Source organism: Manduca sexta, chromosome 12, assembly GCF_014839805.1.
Source record: "Manduca sexta isolate Smith_Timp_Sample1 chromosome 12, JHU_Msex_v1.0, whole genome shotgun sequence".
In the NCBI taxonomy this organism is placed as follows: Eukaryota; Metazoa; Arthropoda; class Insecta; order Lepidoptera; family Sphingidae; genus Manduca; species Manduca sexta.
The window spans coordinates 5856930-5882670 of NC_051126.1; the positions used below are offsets into that span (position 1 = coordinate 5856930).

Below are 25741 nucleotides of genomic sequence, written 5' to 3' on the forward strand. Positions count from 1 at the left end.
GCCGACCAGTGTTGCCTAACATAAAATAGTAAGATACTGGTTGGAAAATAAAAACATAGAGACGGGAACGTGAAGAACGATGTTGTCTGTGTAATGTTGATTTGCTATAACCAAAAAATCACAAAGTCTAACACTCCAAAAACATTTTCTTAGTAACGCGTTATAAAATCAAAGAATACTATAGTATTTAACTTATCTTTATTTTGGGATATTTTTATATTACTCCCATCTAGAATGCTTAATATCTTTTTGATTTTTTTACTACTTACTACTCCCAGAATACTTAATATCCTTAACTTTTTCTAATTAGTAGAGCAACGCTGGAAATATTATTCTGTACTACTATCGATAGAGATCACTTAGCATGAGGTAGCTGGATTTCACGATTGTTGGTCTATATAATAAAATCAAAATCCTTTACTAAGATACAGACCAATTGCACAGGGTTGCTTGGCGGCAGATTTTAGCTAAATTATTACATTTGGGGTTATCTATCCAAATTCTCGAAATACGTAAATGTTACGACTCAAAACGCTTTTAAACCGAGAAATATCTTTAAAACGTATATGTTGGCAACATCACTGTCGCATCACAGACGCCCACGATTTTACACCGTCCCTCGTTGTCTCTTTATATGTCGAATTTAATTTTGATTTACGGCCGTCCGCACAATGTAAGTGAAACATATTCCGACGAAATCAAGGAACGAATGTGACAACTAAACGCAGTTATACAAACAATATAAATTCAAATATCCTCGTTGTTTTTGTTTTGGTAATACAAGAAGTGATCAGAATATTTAGCCAACTGCACACCGAATCCGAATTAAAAAGATAAAATATTAGTACTGAAAATAAGTAATTTAAAATATTAATTCTGCAAAGAAACATCTCTCGAACATTTACGTCCACAGGCAACTTGAAACAACGCGCGCTAAGTCTTCATTTAACTTTCTTAAAATGACACAAAAAAGTGAATCGCAAGATTTCACACATGGTATTATTAAAACATGGTAGACAAGCAAATATGGTCGCGTCTCATTCGTTCTTTACTTTCCCATTTTACTGCCAAATGAGTTAAATTTACACTGACGAGACAAATAAGGAAAACCGATCAATTTATCAACGTAAAATACATAAACAGAACTCTAAGGAACAAAATAAAATCTGAAAATTAAAATAACCACAGAAGAATAGTCATTAGTGCAAGACAATCGCGCATCCGCCTTCCCGATGATTTAATGATGGATGACTGCGGTCTGCAGCTACCTATCGTAACTACTACCTATGGCTACTGGACTATAAATAGTTATTTTGATTTCTAGACGTTAGCCTCGTAACATTATTTTATATCGGACTGCCAATACGAATGTCTGCAGGTTCAAATCCCAAGGGCAGACACCTCTGACTTTTCTAAAATCATGTATGTATTCTTTGTGAATTTATCGTTCGCTTTAATGATGAAGGAAAACATCCTGAGGAAACGTGCACATCTGAGAAGTTCTCTATAGGAATTTCGAAGGTGTGTGAAGTCTACCAATCCGTACTAGGCCAGCGTGGTGGACTAAGGCCTAATACCTCTCAGTAGTAGAGGAGGCCCGTGCTCAGCAGTGGGCAAATATATAATACAGGGCTGATATTATTATATTATATAATAAAGGTAACAGATCACATTAAAATATTACTAATCCACGAATAATGATTTTAGAATAGCTTTATAATTCAAATAAAATAATAACGTAGGTAAGTGCGTATTTCATAGTACATTAAATATGCATATAATGTAACTGTACATAACGTAACAAACTTAAACCCACATTGAACCAAAAATATAAATAAGTATTTAATTTTAAAATTATACTGATACATATCGGAACCATTGCCATATTATTCTATTAACTCTTATATTAATACAAAATTAGCCGCTATCACGGATCATTAAGCTCAATAACCTTATAAAATTATAAGTGGTCCCTTTCAAATAACTTAATTAATAAAGGCAGGGGATATAATTCACGAGCGACATTAGGTCGACTTAAAGTGCTTCTTAAGATTCTTTTATGCAAATATTGTTAAAAATATCGCCTACCTCCTGAGAATAAATTAATTGAGGCCACACTTGTACGTGGCATATTCGTGCATTAAAGTAATGGATGAGGGTCGCTCCATCGAGAACATCTAATTATTTAACAAAACTCGTAAATTAAATTATTTCACTTATCTTAATGATAATATTAATAATACTATATTTAAAAGGTATTTTATAAATCAATTTAGTTATAAAACTCAGCAAATATCTTATCTTAATTCATTATTAACTATTTTTATCCTTTAACCCAATTAAACTTAAATTAGTATATTTAAGATAAAATTAAAACATAGACATCCTTTTAAGATGTTATCAAAATAAAAATAAATTCCTAATAAACGACTGTGCTCAGTGTTAATACGCATTTAAGATAATATATTTAACCGTACAAAAATAAATGTCCACCTAATAAATCGCACCACGGCTTATCGACCTTCGGGCCTGACAGTAGGCCCCGATAAGGAGAACCTTTTGGGACAATGGTTACGTATCACTAAACCTTGTAGTTTGCGTTAAGAATCCCGTATCTTGTCACAGAGAAACTACACTCGGATGAGATTTAGTTTTTGTGACTCCAGTGGTTTTCGGACGGGCTTGAGTCAAGCGTAATCGGCGTTGCATCTTAATTTAGTTGTCTTGTATTGTGGGAGGCAACGCGCGGAGACATAACCTAACCCACTACGAAGGCAAAGGGCGACCGACGACCGTCTCCGCGTGACGCATATATTGTCGTATTTATTACACGTGCGCGTATAAAAACGAATTTATCCGTTTAATTGGACAGACATCAGCAATAATAGTTTCTAGATAGAGTGCGATCGTTACATCAGAAAGAAATACACACAATTTATTTTAAGATTTTCAACTAACTCACCACATTTATAAACTCTTGAAAGGTGATGGCGTTGCTTGTCGCACTACGGGCTTTGTCTAATAGTATCTGAAAACATATAATAGCTTATAATTAACCCATTTTAAGCATAAAACATATTATATATGTAATAGAACTTACTTCTCGCTTATGACCAGGCACCTGAGCTACGAAATCTGGATGTTGAAGAGTTTGCAAGAAATCAGGCCACGGAATCTCACCGAAACCTTCCGGGTCGAACTGCAATAATCATAAGCGACATGTTTAATTCAAACGTCGTTCCGACTCCCGACACAGTCACGTCTATAAACACCTAATTATAATTTCAACATAGCATCCCGACTGTCATAATCACGTGCCATCTAACAGTTCACACTTGTGCGTACTTCGGTTATAACATTTTCATTCGTTTCCAAAAACAGTGGCACAAAAAATACACAAGCGCCCCTATCTTCTCCTACTATTATCTCTATGCATGGTACGTGACCACACATCGTTTGATCGCAGGCGCTACTGCCGCGTCTTATTGTTCAAAATATTTTAGCCCGAGCTATTATACATTTTAATAAGTCAAAATCGGAGATATTCTTTGAAATTTGTGAATCGTAAAAGTTAAGATTTTTAACGAAATATATCTAATACGAACGTTGTTTATGATGTGGTGTCACCCGAGCAGTGTTTTTTAATGATCACTTTAAAATATGATAAACTACTGTTGTAGACGCCGATTTCAAAGCAAATTTATGACTTGTAAAAATTCTATGCAGTTGACCAAAATTTTCGAAAAGTTGGCTTAATCTGTTTGTAGTTTCACATGATATATTAAATGAGCAATGGCTATATTGCATATTATTTTACTTACTCGGTCAAACAAAAGTCGCCATTTCTGCAACAATAAAAAAAAATAACATTTATCATAATATTATAAAAATATGTATGTAAGTATACATATTTTATAAAATTAGAGTTAAATGGATCCTTTACAGATATTTACAAGTAAGTCATAATTGATACTTACAAAATATTTACAAGTAAATTAAATAAACGGCATTGTTTAAATCTTATGCTAAACTTACGTCATGCATCAACTCCCTTCGGATCTCCGCCTCGTCCAATTCCGAACCGAGGTCCGTGTGATCCGTGTCATAAAGCGGCTCCGCGGCACGGGACAGCGAGCCCAGCGAATCCCTAGCCGAAGCAAGGGAACCCGTGACTGTGGGAAGCACTCCTGCTTCGATCCCGGACTCCATGGAAGTATTGTTCGAGAGAAGAGTGGAGGGCGCGGGTGCGGCCGGCGGCGCGCGCTCCTCGCCGCCTCTGCCCACCCACACAGACATCTTGTTGGCAACACCATCCACTCTACTGCACCGGCGGCTTCACAACTCAAATACCATGTACATATTTTCGGGAAATGTTTCACCGATACGTAGTATGATGTATATAATTTATGAATAGGCCACCATTTTCTTATTCTCTCGTATGGATAGTTACAATCTTATCGACTAGATATAAATAATGGTAACAGGGTAAAATTCAGTGAGCCAAATCTGACATAACTTCCTAATTTAGGACAGAACAAGTGCCTAGTTGGTGGACGATATCACGTTACATTAAATATACATTAGGCAGAAATGGACAGAAACTAGCAAAATTACAATTATCGTGTAAAATGGAGTAGGTTTATAAGGCACGTTGATTTTTCTTGTAACCAACTTTTATAACACCTGTAACAAGGAAAAACTTTACGATAATTATTTAGTTTCAAAATACTACGCTCCACTTGCACATGAAATCACCAGTAATGGAACAAATAAAATTCAAAATCGAAAACGAACAAAAGTAGGTACCTACTACATCGTATTATTACTGTCCAATTCACCAAATTAACACTATTTATCGCCATTACATCACCGTACAAGTTCAGCTATTCAAAAATCCCCCTGTTATTATTTAAATACGTTATTCGTACTTGACCTGTTTTAAAAACAATGCGATTTATGTTTAAGCGACCTTGCTCCTAACGTTTGATTAGAACTTTCATGGTTTTTGAAACAGCTGTCGATGTGAACTCGTTGCGTACGTTTATTTCGTGGTAATGTGCTAAATCGGCGTTACCTCAAATATCTGTAAAGTTTGCGAATTTTTTTTTCCATTTCTTACTCGTTAAATAGTAAATTTTCATACCTCCGCTTTGAATAAATAATAGCACAGTAAAACTTTATATCACACATTATAGTAATAAAGAATTTGAGATAGTATTAGTGCAATACGTTCAAAAATAGACATTGCTTAAATATGAGAAAAGAAAATAATACGTTTAGGTAATAGTTATACATCGGATTTCTTTGAATTTGTTAAATATTCTAGGTACTGACATAATTTAATTACATGATAATTGATTAAAAGCTCTCTCTTATAATGAGGAAACTTGTGAATATTTGGGGTAAAATTCATATTATTGGCGTAATGATATTTCTTATGACGCAACTTAAAATGAATATTAAGACGTTGATTTATTTACTGCTCTATAAATTATTACTTAAGGTGAGTCGACGTCGCGCAAAAAGCTAGTCAAGGAATAGGTCAAAACACTACGTATTACATACAGTCGCTTAGGAATATGAGTAAGAATAATATGTTTAAAGAAAACAATAGATATCTATAGATACAATTAAGTAGAACTGTAGGCAAGAACCTCTCCAGTAAACATCAGTGTTGACACTAAATACCTATTCAATAAGTTCATATTATACACACGCGCCACGTCCGTAATTTGAATCTTGACAGATCCATATCTATTACATAATAAAATATGTCGGCTAAATTGCGGAAGCAGATAATTTTTGTCTGATTGGAATATATAATACATTCATAAAGGCATACATCAATATTCCTTGAAGCTTATGAACGCAGAGCTGCAAGCTGTCAGGCTACATGCAAGATACTAAATTAAAGTTTATTGCATTTGTACGTATCCTAAAAATATATTAATGAAAAGTCCAACCTATTATAATACGAAGTCCCCCGCCGCGTCTCTATGTCTATCGGAACGTAATACACCTAAAACTAATATCGATGAAATTTAGTATGGATATAGTTTGAAACTCCGGGAAGGATATAGTCTACTTTTATCCCGAAAAAATATATAGTAGGATTTTTGTCACAGAAAAACTGTTTTACGCGGCCAAAGCCGCAAGCAAAGGTAGTTCTGTTTCACACGACGATAAAATAAATTGCATGCATTCTGTCACGCCTACAAAGAGTTAGATTTAAGCTTAGTAAATGATTATTTCGCAACTTTTTTATAACAACAAACTGACAATTACCACTGTACCTTATGGTTATCGGCTAGTCGTTTAAATATTGGCCCGTTTTAGTAAATGGATGTAGAGCTACTCGCCGTAGCAGTTTTTCAATCATAAATTGGTACAAAATGCATGTGATCCATAAATTACAAACGTCTTGATTCTAGTTATAATTGTGGTAACGATTTGTTATAAAATATGAATTATGAAATACTTACTATATAACGTCTCATCGGCGGGCTTAATAAATCAATTAACATTTTTAGAACAAATATGCGATAGGAGAATAATTATTGTTTGTGAATATCTTGTTGATATTTGTTTACATCATAGTACGCAGTACGAAAAGCTTAAACTTCTACAACTACACATGAAAAAAATACGTGTAGCTAAATAAAAGCATAAACTCTACATTGCATCATTTTACGTAAACCGTCTGCCATCTCTGACAAAGTTAGTTAGAATTCATAATTTAATTTTCGTACTAGTGAGATAGGCAATCAGCCACGGGTGAAAAACGTGAGTCGAGGAGGGCTTCAACCCTCTTCCCGTTTCTATGGCAACGGACCGCAATTTCATACCCCACTTAACTCTCGCACATACGACTCGAACACGTGATTGTAATTTCTTAAGTTATTGAATGCAATGCTCAAAACTGACTCAAATATTTAATTGAACCGGGGTCCCGACTTCTAATAAGTTGTAAAATAGGCACTTACATAGACTACATTACATAGTTTTGTAATATTTTGCAAATATGAAGGATATGTTTACGTAATTTTTATACTAAAACATAATTCATTTTTGTATGAAAACATTTAGTTAAGTACATAGTAACACTTTATAAATTCAATAACTTAAGATTTTTTTAAATAACGCGATGCCGCGTTTACTTAAATTCAAATTGGCCCCACATGACTGAACTACGGTATAACCAATGAAAACAAACCGTGACACAAAACATAACCAATAAACACTTACCTTTAACAAATTCCCTAAACGTCCACATAGCTATCATAAAAGGAACTTCACGGTAAACTCCATTTCCAAAATTTCATGTTTCGTGTCAAGAACACATTAGGCCTAGCGATGCGGTGGGTATTTATTGTACGTCAAAACACTAGCGGCAGTGAAAGTGAGAATGGCGTCCGGATTTCCGCGCATGCGTAGTGTTGGGAACACAAGAGGGTATGAAATATGCATAGAGATGCTTTTCAAGCGGTTTATTGCATGTGATCAGGACGACCTGTTATGCTACCGCGTTTAGACATAGTAACCTACGGTTAAACTGCAACAGTTCAACTAAAATGATAGATGGCATTATATGGATCTATCTCATATTTGACCAAAATAAAATTTACGTTTATTTAAGTATAATATTACTTACATTTTTAACTACTCCAGTACTTAATTAATTGGTTTAACTTTAGCTTAAAGTATTAACTATCTAAGTACTCAGATAATCTTAATCAACATTAGAAAATAGCTTAAATTTTATCAGCAAAACTGTGTTGTACCAATTGTACCAAAATCTGGAACTGCTTTACTCTTCTAATACTGTGTTGGAGAATATTTGGGCTCGTATGGCATAAAAACGCAAATTCAATGGGAAGCTATAATATTAGCAATATATCTACTATCGATGGACCAGGCCTACTAAAAAAGAATGTATGATTAGATCTTTGAACCATCATTCTAAGCAGTTCATACGGTATATGTGATATAACTTTTGCTCGCGGTTTCGCCCGCGTAAATGAATTTACCGGGATAAAAGTCCCGCTATTATTTTCCCGGGCTAGTAATATTTGTCCTAATCAGGGTTTCAAACTATCTCCATACAGAGGGAGACGAGCTATGTATCCTATAGCGGAACATCGCCACCCTCCACACCACAATTGTTAAAAAGACAAACAGGATAATTTGTAAATAAAAATGTGAAAATATATTCCAACTTTGTAAATCATTATAAAAACGATCTTCATACCAAATTTCATCGAAATTTTGAGATTATCGCGTTTAGACAGGCAGACAGATGCAAAGGGGGACTTTGTTTTATATTTTTTAAAACTTAATAAGATGATTCAGTTATATATATTTGTTGGGTAATTTCAAGCTCTCCTAAGAAATAAATTTTCCCCGTTTTGAAACATTTTTTATTGATGCTCTGCTGCTATTGGTAATTGCGTGATGTTATATAGCCTTCCTCGACAAATGGGCTATCCAACACTAAAATATTTTTTTAGCGCATTCAAACAAACAAATAAACAAACTCTTTAGCTTTATATTATAATAGTATAGATTTGAAATAAAGTCGTTACTTATGTTGTTACATTTCTACAATAATAAGTAGAACTTTGACATGCATTAAGCTTTCTGTGAAGAAGCTTTTGTAGAGAAGAAAATTTTCCTAACGACATGCTGTTTTATTTATCTTTTTACTGATAGAGGAGGAACTATTCGATAAGATGTGAAATCAAAAATAAAATCCCAAGTACCAAGTTATACGTACAGTCGGTTACATGCAAAAAACGCACTAATTTCTTCGTGCAGTATAAGGTGCATTCGCTTGGATAAGAAGATCGTATAACATAATACCGTGAAACTTTGGGTATTTTTCACTGTTAGTCACATAGGCGGCGTAGTTTGTTTTTGACCCTGCCCTATATAACATATCCGATGTTACGACCAAGAACATGTGCGCTATGAGCAGTGACACCAAAAATTAGAATTTCGCAATTACAACACAACACTAGTCTGGACTTCTACTTGTTTTTGTGGACCTTATCTTAGAAACTTTACAAGCGTTATTAAAACGTAGTCCATACTTATCATGCAAACGCCCGGTCTTATCTAAGGGTTTTAAATATTTATAAAGATATTATCATCTGTTCTTAGCGTAGCGAAGGTATAAGTAATTGAAAATGTCAAATAAAGTAAGTATCTTTAATATTTATTAATATAAGTAATATAAGGTCGTCCGTCCACCTTGTAGGCACCTACAAGGTGGACGGACGACCTGACTAAGGTCGCAGGAAGTCGCTGGATGCAGGCCGCTTCCATCAGGTCCGTGGAGATCCTTGGGGGAGGCCTATGTTCAGCAATGGACTTCCTGTGGCTGAGATGATGATGATGATGATGATGAAGTAATATAATCTAATATTTATTAATATATATATATTTTTTATTTATTAATATAATATAATCCACTGCACTACCCTCTCTTTCTATTTCTCGTTTTTATATCCATCCCATGGTTGTCTGGAAGACATTGCCTAGAGCGATAAGACCGCCATTTGTACATGTGCCTTTTGTCTTTCTTTTCTTCTTTGTATCATTTTTACAATAAAGAGTAAAATAAATAAATAAATAAAATATTTACTAGTTTGTTTGTAGAAAGTGTCGGTATTACTTAAATATTCTGTGAAAGAAAATTATTCGAGCCTTCTCTTAAGTTCTCACTAATCCGTCTGAATTTCGTCGTATGCATTAAAGAACATGCCTGAGATATAATAAATAATATATTCAATTCTTCTGTCATCAATCTTCAGAACACTGATTGATATTAATGTTAATTAATGATTGGACTAAAATAAATATTGTAATAATAACATAACATATGAAGCGCCTTATAATTCAATAGGAGCAATGACGCAAAAAGAGTTTTCATGGACTGTAGTTGAAATTGTGATTATTATGTACTGAATGCTAAAATAAATAAATAAATGCTGTAAATTAATGCTGTGAATGCATAATTTATAACTATGAACAATGTTTACCTATATAATCGTCCCTTTGTATTACATATTATTCTAGCATATCTAGTTTATCTAAAGTTCATCTAACGGAATAACAGCCAAACCCAAAAGATTTTATTACGTTCTACGTTATTACGCAATTAAGCATTCAAAAAACAGTTAAATGAACATAAAATATTGTTAACAATAATAGAAAGTACCTAGGTACTTATAAATAAAAATGCCCAATCGTAACATAATAATATTATATTGTAAGTTTATTTACTATTATTATTATACTGTAAAACTGGATAATATTTTAAGACTCAAAAAATTATTCTTCAACCTTTCAAATTAAAATATTTAGCAGCTTTAGTAATAAACGTTTGGTTCCAATAAAATAAGCTTTACAAGACAGAGAATATTCTTCTTTTTTTATTAGGAACTACCATGTTTGTTTGGCTACAAAACGTTTTTTGGTTTTAATTATGTATCATTGTGTACTTTTTGTGTATGCACAAATATTTATTCAAATATAAAAAAAAGTTATAATATTTCTTTTTAGTAGGTGTAGCAAAGAGAATTATAATTGTAGAAAATAATATGTACTTTTTTAATAGCAACACCAAATACAAATGTCAAAATAAATTCCGTCGTGGAGTTCGTCGTGAAAAAATTATGTAAGGATAAATAAAAATAAAGCGAAATTCCATGTTGTGATATCCACAATCCTTTTTTAATATTCTATTATGCCTACTGGCCGTGCCGCATTGTTTTTGCGGCGACTGTCGACGGGTGACAACAGATTTAAAAGTATAAATCTAAACCAAAACACTACTAAAGAACCGCATATTTCCAACGTAGTTTGCATTAATAGGGATTTTGGTCTGCAGAAAAGGTGCGTATATTTAATAACAACAATAGTTAATTATGTGTCCAATAATATACATATTGATTTAAATCCAGAAAATATGTTGTCGGGAAACTATTTAAGTTACTGTTACGTGACCTTGTTATTGTTTACTGTTCAAGCTTACTCTAAATTACGGGAAAAAAAATGAAAATACTATGATACAAAAGTATCTGTTTACTATTTATACTTATAATTTTTTTGAGAAATAGAATTCTTTTTATTTATTTAAAACCGTGACAAGTTAGCGAATCTTTATAAAGAGAATGTATAATGAAAAGGTAATGTTTTATTCTTATGCCATGATAATATATTTTTATTGGATGTTGGTACAAGGTAAGGTCATTACCATTGCTATTTGGCAATGCCATTTGCCAAGAGTAATCAATATCTTTGGATTCAAACTGAAATAATTAATAGCCCTGTAGAACAATATAAATAGGAAGAGTATTTAGTTTCAACACTGCAATGACAGGTGTGCTAAATGAAATGGAAAATATAAGTAGCTAGCAATTTCCCTGTATAACATAGTAACATAATAGTAAAGTACTGAGGAATATATACATTGCCCGCAGGGTCTGTTCAATTAGCCATAATAATTTAACAACTCTTCAACTGAAAAGGAGTATCAGCGACACTAAGATCAGAATGACGACTCCATCAGATCCACCAGAAGCTGCAAAACCAAAACACACAAATCGGCTGATATCCGAAAAGTCTCCATACTTACTACAACATGCTCATAATCCTGTACAGTGGTACCCTTGGGGTCAAGAAGCCATTGATAAAGCTAAAAGAGAAAATAAATTGATCTTCCTTTCTGTTGGCTATTCCACATGCCACTGGTGCCATGTAATGGAAAAAGAATCTTTTGAAAACGAGGATGTTGCCAAAGTGATGAATGAACATTATGTCAACATAAAGGTAGACAGAGAAGAAAGGCCTGATATTGATAGAGTCTATATGCTGTTTGTTATGGCCACAACTGGCAGTGGTGGTTGGCCTATGTCTGTTTTCCTCACCCCTGATCTAAAGCCTGTTACTGGTGGCACCTACTTCCCTCCTCAAGACCGTTGGGGCAGACCTGGATTTAAAACTATCCTTTTAAGTCTTGCTAAGAAGTGGAGAGAAAACCGTGATCAATTTGTAGAGGCTAGTTACAATATCATGGATGCCTTACAGAAAATATCTCTTGTGTCTGAAGGGGAGGCACAATCATCGGTTCCTGATGAAGGAACTTGGGATAAATGTGTTCGCAGATATATGTCCATATATGAGCCAGAATTTGGAGGGTTTGGCACAGCACCAAAATTTCCTCAAGCTTCGATTTTTAACTTTCTTTTCCACTATTATGCTCGGGACAAAACTCACCCAGAAGGCAAGAAATGTTTGGACATGTGTTTATACACTTTGACGAAAATTGCAAAAGGTGGTATCCATGACCATGTATCCAGTGGGTTTGCTCGTTACTCAGTTGATAATGACTGGCATGTACCTCATTTTGAGAAAATGTTATATGATCAGGGGCAATTAGTGGTCGCCTATACTGATGCTTATCTTGCAACTAAAGATGAATTCTATGCAGATGTGGTCCGCGACATTATTAAATATGTGAACAGAGATTTGAGACATGAGTCAGGTGGATTTTATAGTGCAGAAGATGCCGATTCGTATCCTTCATTTGAAGCATCACATAAGAAGGAGGGAGCATTTTGTGTTTGGGAATACCAGGAATTAAAGTCTTTGTTAAATGACAAAAAAATTAATTCAATTTCTTATTTGGATATAATTTGCGACTACTTCAGTGTTGAAGAAGGAGGTAATATTTCACCAGATAGTGATCCCCATGGTGAGCTGACAAATAAAAATGTTTTAATTATTTATGGAAGTAAAGAAGATACAGCTAAAAAGTTTGGTATAACTCTTGATCAGCTTGAAGAAGTCCTCAAAGAATCTATCCAAATTTTGTATGAGGAACGCCAAAAAAGGCCGCGCCCACATCTGGATTCGAAAATATTATGTTCTTGGAATGGTTTAATGCTCTCTGGATTAGCACAAGCTGGTCAAGGTTTGAGCGACAAAGATTATGTAGAAGATGCCATAAAGACAGCAAACTTTATTAGAGATCATTTGTATGATGCATCCAATAAATCATTGTTGCATTCCTGTTATAGAGCCGATGATGGATCAATTGCTCAGACGTAAGTATTATTTCAAGAATAGCAAAATAATACGAGAGATTAATATTCATAAAAATAATTATTTGATTTTTAGCGAGCAACCAATCAAGGGATTCTTGGATGATTACGCATTTTTGATAAAGGGTTTGCTGGACCTTTATGAAGCGTCATTAGATTTACAATGGCTTAAATGGGCGCGCGAACTCCAGGAGACGCAAAACGAACTGTTTTGGGACTCAGATAAAGGAGGTTACTTCACTTGTTCTGCAGAAGATAGTACAGTGGTTTTGAGGTTAAAAGAAGGTAAGTACTTCTAAATTATCATTTAATTACAATCACTTATTACCACAGTGGCATCAGCCACTACCTAGTGGTACTGTCCAAATAGACCTCTATTTGGACAGTATCCCCGGCCTGTCGTAAGAGGCGACTAATAGGGGCCACGAAGGGGGTCGTCGGCGGGCAGCAGGGGGCTGTCCGCCCTAGTGCATTTTTGTGCACTTTTGCACATGTTTCGGTTGACCCCCGGGATGGACGGCAGCGTGTAGTTGGCCTCATGCTGCCGTAGATGCCGAGGGCGTCCTTCGGTGCGCGGGGCTTCTGAGCCCCCCCCCCCCATAGGAGACGGGCCGCAAGGCGGCACCGCGCAGGGGCGGCTGCGGACGAATACTTAGACACTTCCGTCAGAGGAAGCCCGCAGTCGTCCCTAATGCGCCGAAGAGGGCCACCGCGGAGTTTTAGCTGGTAGGCCGTGCATAGGTTAGCTGTATAATAGGGTTAGGGACTCGGCCCGGCGGTCGCCCGAAGGTCGTCATCAAATCCGGGCGGCTCAACGCCAGGCTGTAAGGCACGGTTACCCCAGCATAACCGCTCAGTCGCCCCCCCCGAAGGCTGGGCGGTAGTAATAAGGGACTTTCTCCACGAAACCAAAAAAAAATAAAAAATGTCTATACTTAAATCCAATATTATGCCTATGAGTGTAACCAGTGCCACATACGTAAATGTTGCTGTAAAGCAAGGAATACAGGATATTGCAACCAACGAGATATTTCAGATTGGTCTGTTCTTTCCAGGCACATTGTAATGACGACCGAAAACTCTAATTTTAATAATTTTAAAATATTCCATTTACTTATTCACTAACCTAAAATGTATGTAAAATTGCTGTAGAATATGCGCACTCCATAATCAATTAGTAAAACCTACGAGTAGGCTTCCCATTTTAAACTCGGGTACCGCACGCGATTAATTTCGAACAAGTAAAAAATTCACGTATACTTTCAGATCAAGACGGCGCCGAGCCATCGGGCAATAGCGTCTCCTGCCATAATCTGCAACGCATCGCTGCCTATGCAGACAAGAGCGCCAAGCCCGAAGGCGGAGAGAAAGAAAGGGACATGGCTAAAAAGATCCTCGTCACTTTCGGCAAACGGCTCAAGGATTCCCCTACCGCGCTGCCAGAGATGATGTCGGCGCTTATGTTCTACAATGATTCTCCTACTCAGGTTTCTGAATGTGTTCATTTTGTAATTTGACTGACTACTTGATTTTAAAATATGAACCACCTGTAAGGTCACTGTATTATAGGTTTGTTTTTTAACTCTTTCTTCTCAATTATTAATTCTACATGGTAAAGACTTTGCCGCCCTCACACCCGCCACAACAACTCCTGTAAGCCTGGATCAGCAGTGGCACGCATTTTATGACACCGAGCGGTGAAGCTCGGCGAGTCTTAGGGAAAACTAATTTGTCTTTATCCCGCAACGAAATTAATCAAATAGAAAGATAGGGAGGAGTTGGCATTATTACTCTACATGGTGGTGTAGATTAATATTTCCAACGTGTAGTATGGTACACTACAATACTACTTGAACTTTGTGCGCATTTTTCCTCTTATGTGATGAGTGTGACGCCTGTATCGTGGCGGCCAGGTGCTGATCTCGGGCGGGTGCTCGGACCCGCGCACGCTGGCGCTGGTGCGCGCGGTGCGCTCGCGGCTGCTGCCGGGGCGCGTGCTGTGCGTGGCGGACCCCGCCGCCGACGCCGCCGGTATGTCCGACATACGTGAGTCGCACGATCTGACCTCTATATATACTCATCCACCGCCGTAGACGACTCTCATCCCTTCTTTCATCAAATGTGAAAATGGACCAATAAAAACAATTTTTTTGGCATTTTTACAAATGGCATAATATTTCGAATTGTTTTTTCCGGAATAGGATCAAAGATTAATATTTCTTATTGAAAACTTTTGTTGGCCAGTCTAGTGTCCAATATGCATGTCTTCACTGGGACATTTTGTTGAGACAAAACATACGCTTACATGTTTAGTAACGCGTTTATGACTGATAAATATTCAAAAGTACTGAATTCTACGCATCTACGCGGTACGATGTAACGCGTTACGCACGTCATGTAGTTAACAACTTATAAATGACAATCAATGCCGTTAAAAGAGTGCTTCCGCATTGATTATGTCTGAGGTATTATAATAATTGTTGGAACTATACATTAAATTTACTATTACGTTTTGGCGACGTGACACAATTAAAAATCTGGTGATTATGAATTAGTGAAAACATAAACAGTAGTATAGACTATTAATATAATAGAATTGAATTAACTAAAATACCAAAGCATTTATTATAATATCAGCCCTATATTATATACTATCCGACTGCTGCCTTCTCCACTATGAGAGGGATATGCTTAGTCCACTACGCTGGCCTAGTGCGGATTGGCAGACTTGCACAGTGCACAGACGCTCTCAAAATTCTTGGAGAAATTTTCAGATATGCAGGTTTCCTTACGATGTTTTCTGTCACCGTTAAACCAAGCGATTTATTATAGGTTACAAATGATGCTTATGTATTTACATTATATTATTTAATGTTTTCCAGTGTTGAACCGCGTGAGGGCCTCCGATGTGCCGACTGCTTACGTGTGCAGGCGGTACGCGTGCTCTCTGCCGGTCACTGACGTCAAGCAGCTAGAGAATTTGTTAGACGAGTCACCTACTGCTGCACACGCCGCAAAGAAAAACTAAAGTTTCATTCATTAACATTTCACCCGATAACTAGCGTTGCCTTGAACATTTTACTCCGCTATGTTTCAATTAATATAATAATTGTGGCCCCAAAACATTAAATATTTACTGTGTAGTTAACAATAAAATTTTGAATAATTGTTTGTCAGGTCATATGTAATCTCCATGAAATAGCAATAAAAATAATTTTGATGAAGTATCAGCTTTTAGGAAGCCATAATAATAATACTTTTATGAAAATAGTCATTCTAAGGTCTAATAGTAAGTAGTTATTATTTAAATATTATTTCGATGTTGCTAGATCTAGATAACCGCTTAGTAAATGGCGACTTGACATTGTTTTATATCGCATATTTTATAAATTTGTTTATTTGTAAGAAAATTGTTCAAGGTTAAGCTATTGTAGGTGTCGTTAACTATGCAGATAGAGTTGGTTTTAATATCTGAATATACATCTTAATAGCATATTATGATAATTAATAATCATAAAAATTGGTTGTACTTACATTACTAAATGTATTTACTATAGGCATAAGGGCCTTTTTCATGACGTCGATTACATATAAGACTAACAAGGCTCCCAAATAAATGCTAATCAAATGAGCTGTATACACATAGCTACTTATCATCTTGCAGTTAACATTTGCTTAAACATCGTGAAAGAAGTCTTATAACTCAAAAATCGAATTCATCAAAGTGCTGAGTGCTTAGCATAATAATTATATCTTGTTACCATGTATCCATTAGTCGCCTCGAATCCATTTAATCATTAGAATGTAAAGTTTGTCTCGAAATGTTCACACCCTAGTCAACAAAGATAGTGAACTCGATAGATCTGGTAAATAGCTCACAGATTAAGATAAATCATGCGCAATAAATTTGAAAAAATAACATTATTTAACATTCAATTTGTAGCTATTAAACGTAAGCGAACACTATTCTAATCTCTGAAAATATAATGGCTTGTATAATTGTATTTCATACTTAGAAGTCATTAGGATTATGTACCTAATCTTTGGAACTTCCTATACTGTTATTATTTGAACTATTCTATGCTTTCTGACATCTCATTTTTTACTTGTTTACGTGAACGGTTTGGGATATTAATTTTCTCTTTTCTCGAATAGGCGTATTGCGGAATTGTAAGGCTGAAATAAGAAAGGCTATTTGGAAAAAGTAGTCTGATTGTAATGTGATAGTAAATTAAAGTGTATCTTGATACCATTTTGACATAAACGGGTACTAATTTGGTATTGATGGAATTAAAAAAATATTTATATACTCGGACGAATGTCATATAATGACTCGACAGCCTTTGTGTTGTAAAACGTGAACCACATTCGTTTTCATTATTTATTCACTTTTTATTTCTTCTCTTTATATTAATTGTATTGTTTTGCTAGAAGCAAAATTGTTTTATGTTTAATTTTGTAATATTTTATTAAATATATTGAAAGTTTTCCTGATGTTTTACTAACGAAACAACTATGTAAACAATCCTTTCGATAACCAACACCCTAAACGATTCTAGACATTTAGTGTTACATTATCTTTTTTTGTAACAGCTATCTATTCTGCTATAACTCATAAATATATTCTAAAACATGTTTTGCGAGGACATTTGGTTAGAAATAAAATTATTTCGTTTTCAATTTTTTTTATTGAGTTCCAAGTAAAGTTCATAAATGAAACTATGACACGATTGCTAACATGGTCTAACGCCTTGTCGAATAACTAAACATTTGACTGCTTAATGTAATCATACATCAAGTATATGTTATATGTATTATAATAGGTATTTATAAAATTACTATGTAAAGCAGCGTACATAGCAATAAAATATATATTATACGTCGCATTTGGCAATTAAGTTGTCCACACAAAAAAAGACTTGTTTGTTACATAATTTGCACAGGACAAGATCAAAATTTCCAGCGAAGGTAAAACAATAGACTCCAAGAATACTTTATTGTTCTATGTGTCTATATGTCTTAACTATTAACTTTGTTATTATTAGTAAGTAGTCAAGACAGTCTAAACACTTAAAGACTGTTCAAATTAATGTGAAAATATTAACACTTATTTTAGATATTTACTACAAGACCAGAACGCATACACATAGGTAATATATTGTCATAAATTATATTCTCGTGATTAAAATGATATAATAATAATCAACTTGCGGTATATCACAATATCAGCGTTCTCTAGATATTTTGGACAATTGATCAGGTTCGGATCCCATTATAAATTGTTAAATGCATAAAGGTTTTAATACACTAGCAAATGATAATGATTAATAAAAATAAAACATATTTTACATTTACAAGCATTTGGGAAATATTCCAATAGTGAATTAATATTAATTGCTTGACGATAAAAATATTTATAGTAATTGTAATCCCTGCAACTGCAACTACAATTTTTATTCAGTATAATTTAATCTTTGCACCAAAAGGGAATTCTAAAGGGGTATCGAATATTTACTCGCACAATATTTAGTAAGTATTAAAATGTAATATATCATTTAAAATAAGGGCACGGTCAGATAATAAGCGTTTATAACTACGCTGTATTTTAATGAAACATTAGTGCGTTTGATGTTATAACACGCGTTAGGTACAAATATGGATACAAATACTGAAACAAATCTTACGCATTTTTATCTAGCTCTGAACGCATACCACCTGAACGCGCCGTTATCTCCACACAAAATAAAATACATACAACTAACTACATGGTTTTACAAGTCATAAATAGTAATTCAGTCATAAGTTACGAACTATTTCTACTTAGAATCAACTCACATTGACACAGAGTCTAAGCGTCACGTCGCGTTCTCTTTTTCTAAGCAAGCGCATAGACGCATGTCTTCGCGCGATAACGCTCGCATAAGCATGCTCGGATCATAGTGCTGGATCAGGTCAAAGACTTGAACATTCGTGAATGGCGCCCGTGCTTTACAGTGTACAATGGTTGATATCGATCTTATTATAATTGCTCTTATATCTGAGGAGGAAGAAACTAAAATTATACCAGAAGCTGTACGGAGAAAAAGAAATCGAAAATTTTGGGTTGTAATATAGAAATTCACAGGGAATACATTTTTCGTCTCCATCTATTATCGCGCACTTGCCTCGTCGGATTTCGGCACTGTGGTAAGTCTGGTGTGGGCGGCGTCTGACGCGTCACTGCGCGCGAGTAACGCACGGCGACGCGCGTTTCTATACTTGCATAACACAAATTTTATACCTTAATAATGAGAAAATAGAGATAAATATGCTATAGGCAAAAAACATGACGGGTCGCAACGCCTCGCGACTGCGCCAATGTGAGTTGAGCCTTAAAACCATCCCAGGGTGTGTACGTTGAGAAAGCATTTATATAAGTTCCTATAATAGTTTTCGATTTCAGTTCAAGTGATATCAGTAGTTTAGCATCACTGGCATATCTTACTGATCTGTCATGTATATGACAGTATATACGTAGTAATAATCAATATTTAAACTAATAAACAATTTGAAAATGTAATCAATAACAGATACGTATTTTTTTTAATACAGACCCTAAAATTAATACACATGAGCGATTAACGTTTAGCGCTTACATATTTTTTAATTTATAAAATTAGGATTTTATTTGGAAATACAGAGAAAATGTTTTCGTTATGGAAAAGGTAATAAAAACTATCCGATTCAACGAAAGCGCTTATGAAGTGAGGATTTCTTTTAAATATGCGTAAATAAATAAGCGCTTGTGTATCATGGTTTAGAAAAGAATCAATTTTCACAATTATATGACCTTTACACATCGCAAGTTTCGATAGAAATGCAAATAAAAAACAGCGAGGTAGATTAAAATGTTTGTTCAGTAGACGATTAAAGTAATAATTAATTATTATAAATAGAATACAAACAGACACACTCACTCACACAGATAATCATAATATTTCTTAATAGGAATGATTCAATATTAGGTTTATGTTTCATTTTATTCATAATCATAGTTAAAACTATCGCTTATTACTGTACATTTTTTATGATTATACACATTAAAGCAAAAATATGTTTAAAACTAAGTATAGATTTATAATTATTAAGTTTATGCCATAATATTCATTAAACGGTGGTAGATCTTTCGTAAGCTCAAATATTATCATTGTTTTGTCTATTCCTGTCGCCAAACTCCACTGAGTATATTACAGGAAGTGTAATTTCCGAATATTATGAAATTAACCAACTCATGTACACTGAGAGACGATCGCAGAGCATTACCATACGATATATTATAGATTTCATTTCTGGATAGATTTGCAACTGTTTATGATTAAGTTACTGATTGTATAGTTAGGTTTTGATTGCCATAGTATTCCAGCGGCATTTCAATTCAACAGTAATATTAAATACTGAATTAATATTTAGCATTATTTTTTTAAAATCTATTATATATTCATGAACATGTTATACAAGGACTTGAGTGTAAGAATAAATAATATTTAACATATTATGTTAAAGCTTAAATCTAAGAATTTTGTTAACGATTCAGGACACGTGAAGTAATATGATGATGGAGATCTAATATTTATTAACTAATATCACGAGAAACCATAATTTATTTAAACTTGTCCTAATATGTATATAGTATTTTGTGTTGAAATTATATGAAACTAAACGGAGCGATACATAGCCATAAATACATATTATATTTGTTGATCCATTTATGCAGAAATACCTTAAGACACGTCACCTTCATACTCCAGCACTGTTTTATGGTAGAACAGGAGGTACCTGCAAGACAAAAGTTACTTTAGATTAAGGATCTTCCAACATTCTCATAAAAGAATAGATTATAGCTTGTTGCTTACTTCTTGATCAATTAGTAGTATGTATGGACTACGGACGTTGGTTCGAATTAGGATTCGAACCGACGTCGGGTCGAGCTACATTTTGTAAGGCTTTGGTGAACATAAGGGGATTGGCGGTACATCATTTCGCAATAATAGACTCGCTATAATAAACGCTCCTATCACAAAAATCGTCACTTATTGAAGTGTTTTCTCTCTATATCAGGGGTGGCCAACCGGTCGATCGCGACAAGTCCACTCGATCGTGGCAAAGCAAAAATATAAATACGTAGAACAGATCGCGCAACATACCTAATCACTAACTGCTGCACGCATCGTCTTGTATAATTTTTTAATCAAAATAATAATAAATTGTGCACTGAACTGTGTTGTTTCATTTAAGATTTTAAGATGTCGGTAGCTTGGTAGATCGCACAGAGTATCATCAGTGAAAAGTAGATCTTGGGTCTTACCAAGTTGGCCACCCCTGCTCTATATAATTATACATGTATATTTTTTCCGTCATTGTATTATTGTCAACACCTATTTAGGAATATAAAGTTTTATATCTAATGTTACCTCTTAATTGGTTTCCCAAGATACAGGCCCTGCCTAGTTTGGGTACTCCTGTTAATTTGCGTTATTGTTTATAATTTTCCTATAACTTTATTTATTTTTGTATATTTTAAGCTCTTATATAAGTGTGATTTGTAATAAATGTATTTGAATTTGAATTTGAACTACTTATGTTGCACTGGAGTCACATTGAAGTGACATAAGAGCAGATATTATGACGAAAAGTACGCACCCTTCGCTGTCCAAGACTTCGCGGAGCGACGCCCGAGTGATCATGTGGTCATCGCATTTGAACCAGCTGCCTTTCATTTGACGCACGTAGGCCGTGTAGTGACCGGCGTCGAGCGAACCCAAATGATTCACTACAGCGAACAGAGAGTAGCGGTTGTCTTCGAATATTCCTTCCGGCGCGTTGTTGTTATCTGCCGCACCTACGTCCACTGCTCGGCGATGCGACGACAGGAATGGCGTCAGATCTAACTCGGCAGGGAACGAAATAAAAGTGGATATCTTGCGATCAATTTGTGAGGAATGTTCAAACCGTTTTAAATGGAAACTAGCCACAATCGGCAGTGTTTCTAGGGTCAATTGTTTAGTAGATTCGCGGTAGGCTCGGCAATTCGAGCACTTGATTTTAGCCGCGGAACCCAAGTGCTCGGCTCTCGTGAAACGCTCTAGGCACGTTTGGAGAGATGTGCCGGCGATATCGAGACTTATATCCCAGAACGGATCTATTGTGGTGGAAACGCCAGAACAAGAAGTGCAAACAACATCACTCTGTAGGCCGCCTGTGAATATTTGATCGATAATGCAATTGCAGCGGCCATTTTCTTTCTTCTCCACATCTTCAACACCATTCATGCAGTGTCTGCAAATGTTAATTGTTTATTGAACACACTTACAGATGCAGAAGACTCGAGACTAGGCGTTGAGCATTTTCTACAGTGGAGGTGTTCATGCTGAGAATAGGATAGAACAAATTAAATTTTATAAATTTATCATCCAGAAAAAAATTTACTAAAAACAAACTTAATTTATAACTGTATTAGAATAATATTTTTCTTTCAACATTACCTGTGTATGACATCAAGAGTTGCTATGAAAAATTCATGAGCGTCTTGTTGTTCATATCCAGCGAGGTGGCGCGCATGTGTCCAGATCAAATGCAGGAGCCGGTGTAAAGTCAGTGGAGTTTTGGCTCCAGAATAAAACTCCTAAAAATACACATTGTACGATAGTTAGTCACAGCTTTAGACAATTTTTAACAAATGTTTAATTTAAGCTAAACAAAAAATGTACCTGAAATAGCTTAGACACCTCACATACTAAGCATTTGCCAGATCCTTGTGATTTGCATTTATGCTTTTCTCCCAAGAAATAATCTCTTAGCAGTGGAGTATGTATCAATGTCTGTAATTTTATTAAAATAACACATTATTGCACCGGGACTAAGTGTGGCTATAAGGTTTATAAATATATTTTATCAATAAAATATACAATATTCAATTTAATAAAATATCCTACTACTCTATTAATGTTCTAGCTCAACATATTATGCAATGTACTAAGAACACATCATCACCAATCACAGGAGGTCCATTAGTAATGAGGTCCATAAGTAGTAATAGGCCTCTTGCAAGTGACAGACTAGATGCAAGTTGCTTTCGACAGGTTGGCCTGGACATCTTTAGGGAAGATGTATGTTCAGTAGTGAACTATTGCATAATCTAAATTAAAATTTGTTAATGTTCTACTCACTTGAACAATACAATTCATAAAGCAGGTGGAGCCAAGGTTCTGCAGACCTCTAAGGCCAATAGTGGTGTGTTGGCTGATGACGCGACGCTTCCTGAGACGTTTTAGAGCCATTGCTTCATTGTGGTTAGGTAACCATGGTATGTATGGCACGCTCACTCCCAATGACCTGAAAGTAAGTATTGAAGTGACTCATGTACATTATTAAGCTCTAATTACTTATCTCAAAGTCTGTTACGCCTCTGCATAAAATTGGATCATGCTGTGTAGCAGAAAGGATCCAGTCCAGAAAGAAAAATATTTAATGTTGTTGAGGTTAAATTTTATACATCAATTAGAATTATTGTACAAAATGGCAGGCATTTTAAATTATAATTTTTCTTTTATGAGTTACTCAAGTTCAAGATATTTCATATTAAATACTTTCTACTAAATCACCTACATCTAAATGCTGGCACAATTTAGCTTAGGCTATTATGCATAAAATAAATTAGATAGTCATACTTACTTTGCTTCCTTCACTCTGTTGGTAAGGGCAATCTCAGTTATTTCCCTGTCATAAATGTAGTCTTGGCACTGAGCACAAAATACATTACCATAGCTCAGGTCAATGTACAGGAAATGTTTCTTTGATTTCGAGTGGTCCTGAATATGCCCAGCATAGCAACCGAAATAGATGCAGTGAAGGCAGGAGTGCATGCGTGGGCCTGGCTTGCCACAAGTAAAGCAGACACATGTTGTAGCCTGGAAAAATATTAAAGTCAAAAGCAAATGCCACAATATTATCTGTCTATAAATACAGATTGTGCATTTTTCACATACACAATGTAAAAATGTTGGGAGGAAATATTTAAGCAATAGCTAAGCCATCTTAAAATCCTTTGATACTGAGATGGCTGTAGCTCTGTAGAAAAGACAACTCCTGAGAAGGCTTTAATTGCATAATATATATTATGTACCCTATGACTTTCGACATAAGGAATACAGTAAAGCATGTGGTGTTTTAGTTGGTATAATAGTTAAGATTAAGATGAAGTTTCATATTGCAAAAACTCAAGGTCAAAAGTTAAACCAGCAGTCCTTTTGGTAGCTTCACAATATTGTCAATCAATATATTAATACCTGACTAAATATACAATTATGTCGAAAATGCTTCAATAGCAACATAATCAGTTTTTTTTACATACCAGATTTTATGTGGGGAGTGCTTACGCTATTATCATAGTATAATATTGGTTAGTGGTAGGGACATGTGATATTTTGATACCTACATCAAACAGCTGTTCTTAGGTCAAAGATCACTAATCAGCTGATTATCGTACATTTTGAGAGATGGAAATTAAAGGAAATCATTTCTGCACTAGCGACAGTTTTAGCAAAGATGTAAAAGATGTCATAAATATACAGTTTTTTGCGTGAAATTGCCTCCAAACGAATTCCGTCGCATAAATAGTCACAAGTAGCAATATATCATGTTTTATTTAGTGAGACTGTGTACGCTCACCTTATATCTTCTGGCATCAAAGGATGTACACGACACAAAAAATGCATTCACAACTTTATAAGGCTTCGTACCCTTAGCAGCTTTAAAATTATTTAAGTGTATGCAACCATTATCATTCATTATTTCAGCTTATAAAATATACCGGGTCCGACTTACAATTTATAATCTCAATACGCAAAACTCTTAAGAGTTACAATAAATACATTATACGGCACAGTAAAAAATATTTGATTGCAAATAAACTTATGTAATTCGCAAAAAAGGTTAAGAAATACAAATATCCACGGATGTATCCCAACAGTAATAAAATCTATAAATTATAATGCAAAATTGCAATTGATTGCAATGATCAATTTGAATGATGAATGTGGTGTTTTTTTCTTTGTCTTTATGGAAAATAGAACGAATGAAATGGGCTGACCGACTAATGTAGTTGGTGAGCGGTGAATGGATATTATATAATGCCGGTGCCACACACAGAATTTTTCTGTGAACAAAGACTTTGCCACACATTTGAACACAGTTACTGTAGCATGGTTGAATCTGTGGTCCTACAATTGTCAGGTAGAAGTATCAGCTGTCAAGTGTGACAGCTGACGTTTTAAAAGAGGCACCCTCCTCTCCCCTGAGCCCCTCGAGGCGCCTTGGAGATTGAACCATTGGTGTCCGTGGTCGATTTTATTAAATATAAACTTAAAACATAATAAAAGTGTTATTTATCAAAATAACCATGATACTACACGGTGTGACAGCTGAAGTTTTAAAAGAGGCAGCCCTCCTCTCCCCTGTGCCCCTCGAGGCCCCTTGGAGATTGGACCATTGGTGCCTGTGGTCGATTTTATTAAATATAAACTTAAAACATTATAAGAGTGTTATTTATCAAAATAACCGTGATACTACAGTTACAGTTACTCACAAAAATTTAATTT

General features: G+C 35.0%; 3 protein-coding genes across 4 annotated transcripts; 1 reads left to right on the plus strand and 2 right to left on the minus strand.

The window, feature by feature from the left end:
- Positions 1-2953: 2953 nt before the first annotated feature.
- LOC119189081 (rhomboid-related protein 3-like) lies at positions 2954-4254 on the minus strand. Its single transcript, XM_037437844.1, has 4 exons — positions 4036-4254; positions 3822-3845; positions 3101-3199; positions 2954-3028 (listed from the first exon to the last, which is right to left on the minus strand). Exons 1-4 carry the CDS (start codon positions 4207-4209, stop codon positions 2954-2956), a joined length of 372 nt encoding a protein of 123 aa, XP_037293741.1. The 5' UTR covers positions 4210-4254.
- A 6366-nt stretch (positions 4255-10620) lies between these two features.
- On the plus strand, positions 10621-17088 carry LOC115446309 (spermatogenesis-associated protein 20). Of its 2 annotated transcripts, none has more exons than XM_030172909.2 (6): positions 10621-10896; positions 11484-13109; positions 13183-13391; positions 14373-14593; positions 15020-15152; positions 15989-17088. In XM_030172909.2, exons 1-6 carry the CDS (start codon positions 10748-10750, stop codon positions 16132-16134), a joined length of 2484 nt encoding a protein of 827 aa, XP_030028769.1. In that variant the 5' UTR covers positions 10621-10747; the 3' UTR covers positions 16135-17088. The 2 variants fall into 2 exon arrangements, with proteins under 2 accessions (XP_030028769.1, XP_030028770.1); XM_030172910.2 differs by having other exon boundaries at positions 15020-15137.
- A 683-nt stretch (positions 17089-17771) lies between these two features.
- Positions 17772-25259, minus strand: LOC115446311 (ubiquitin carboxyl-terminal hydrolase nonstop). Its single transcript, XM_030172911.2, has 7 exons — positions 24813-25259; positions 23817-24052; positions 23312-23477; positions 22853-22963; positions 22628-22767; positions 21786-22421; positions 17772-20921 (listed from the first exon to the last, which is right to left on the minus strand). Exons 1-7 carry the CDS (start codon positions 24930-24932, stop codon positions 20867-20869), a joined length of 1464 nt encoding a protein of 487 aa, XP_030028771.1. The 5' UTR covers positions 24933-25259; the 3' UTR covers positions 17772-20866.
- Between the last annotated feature and the right edge of the window lie 482 nt (positions 25260-25741).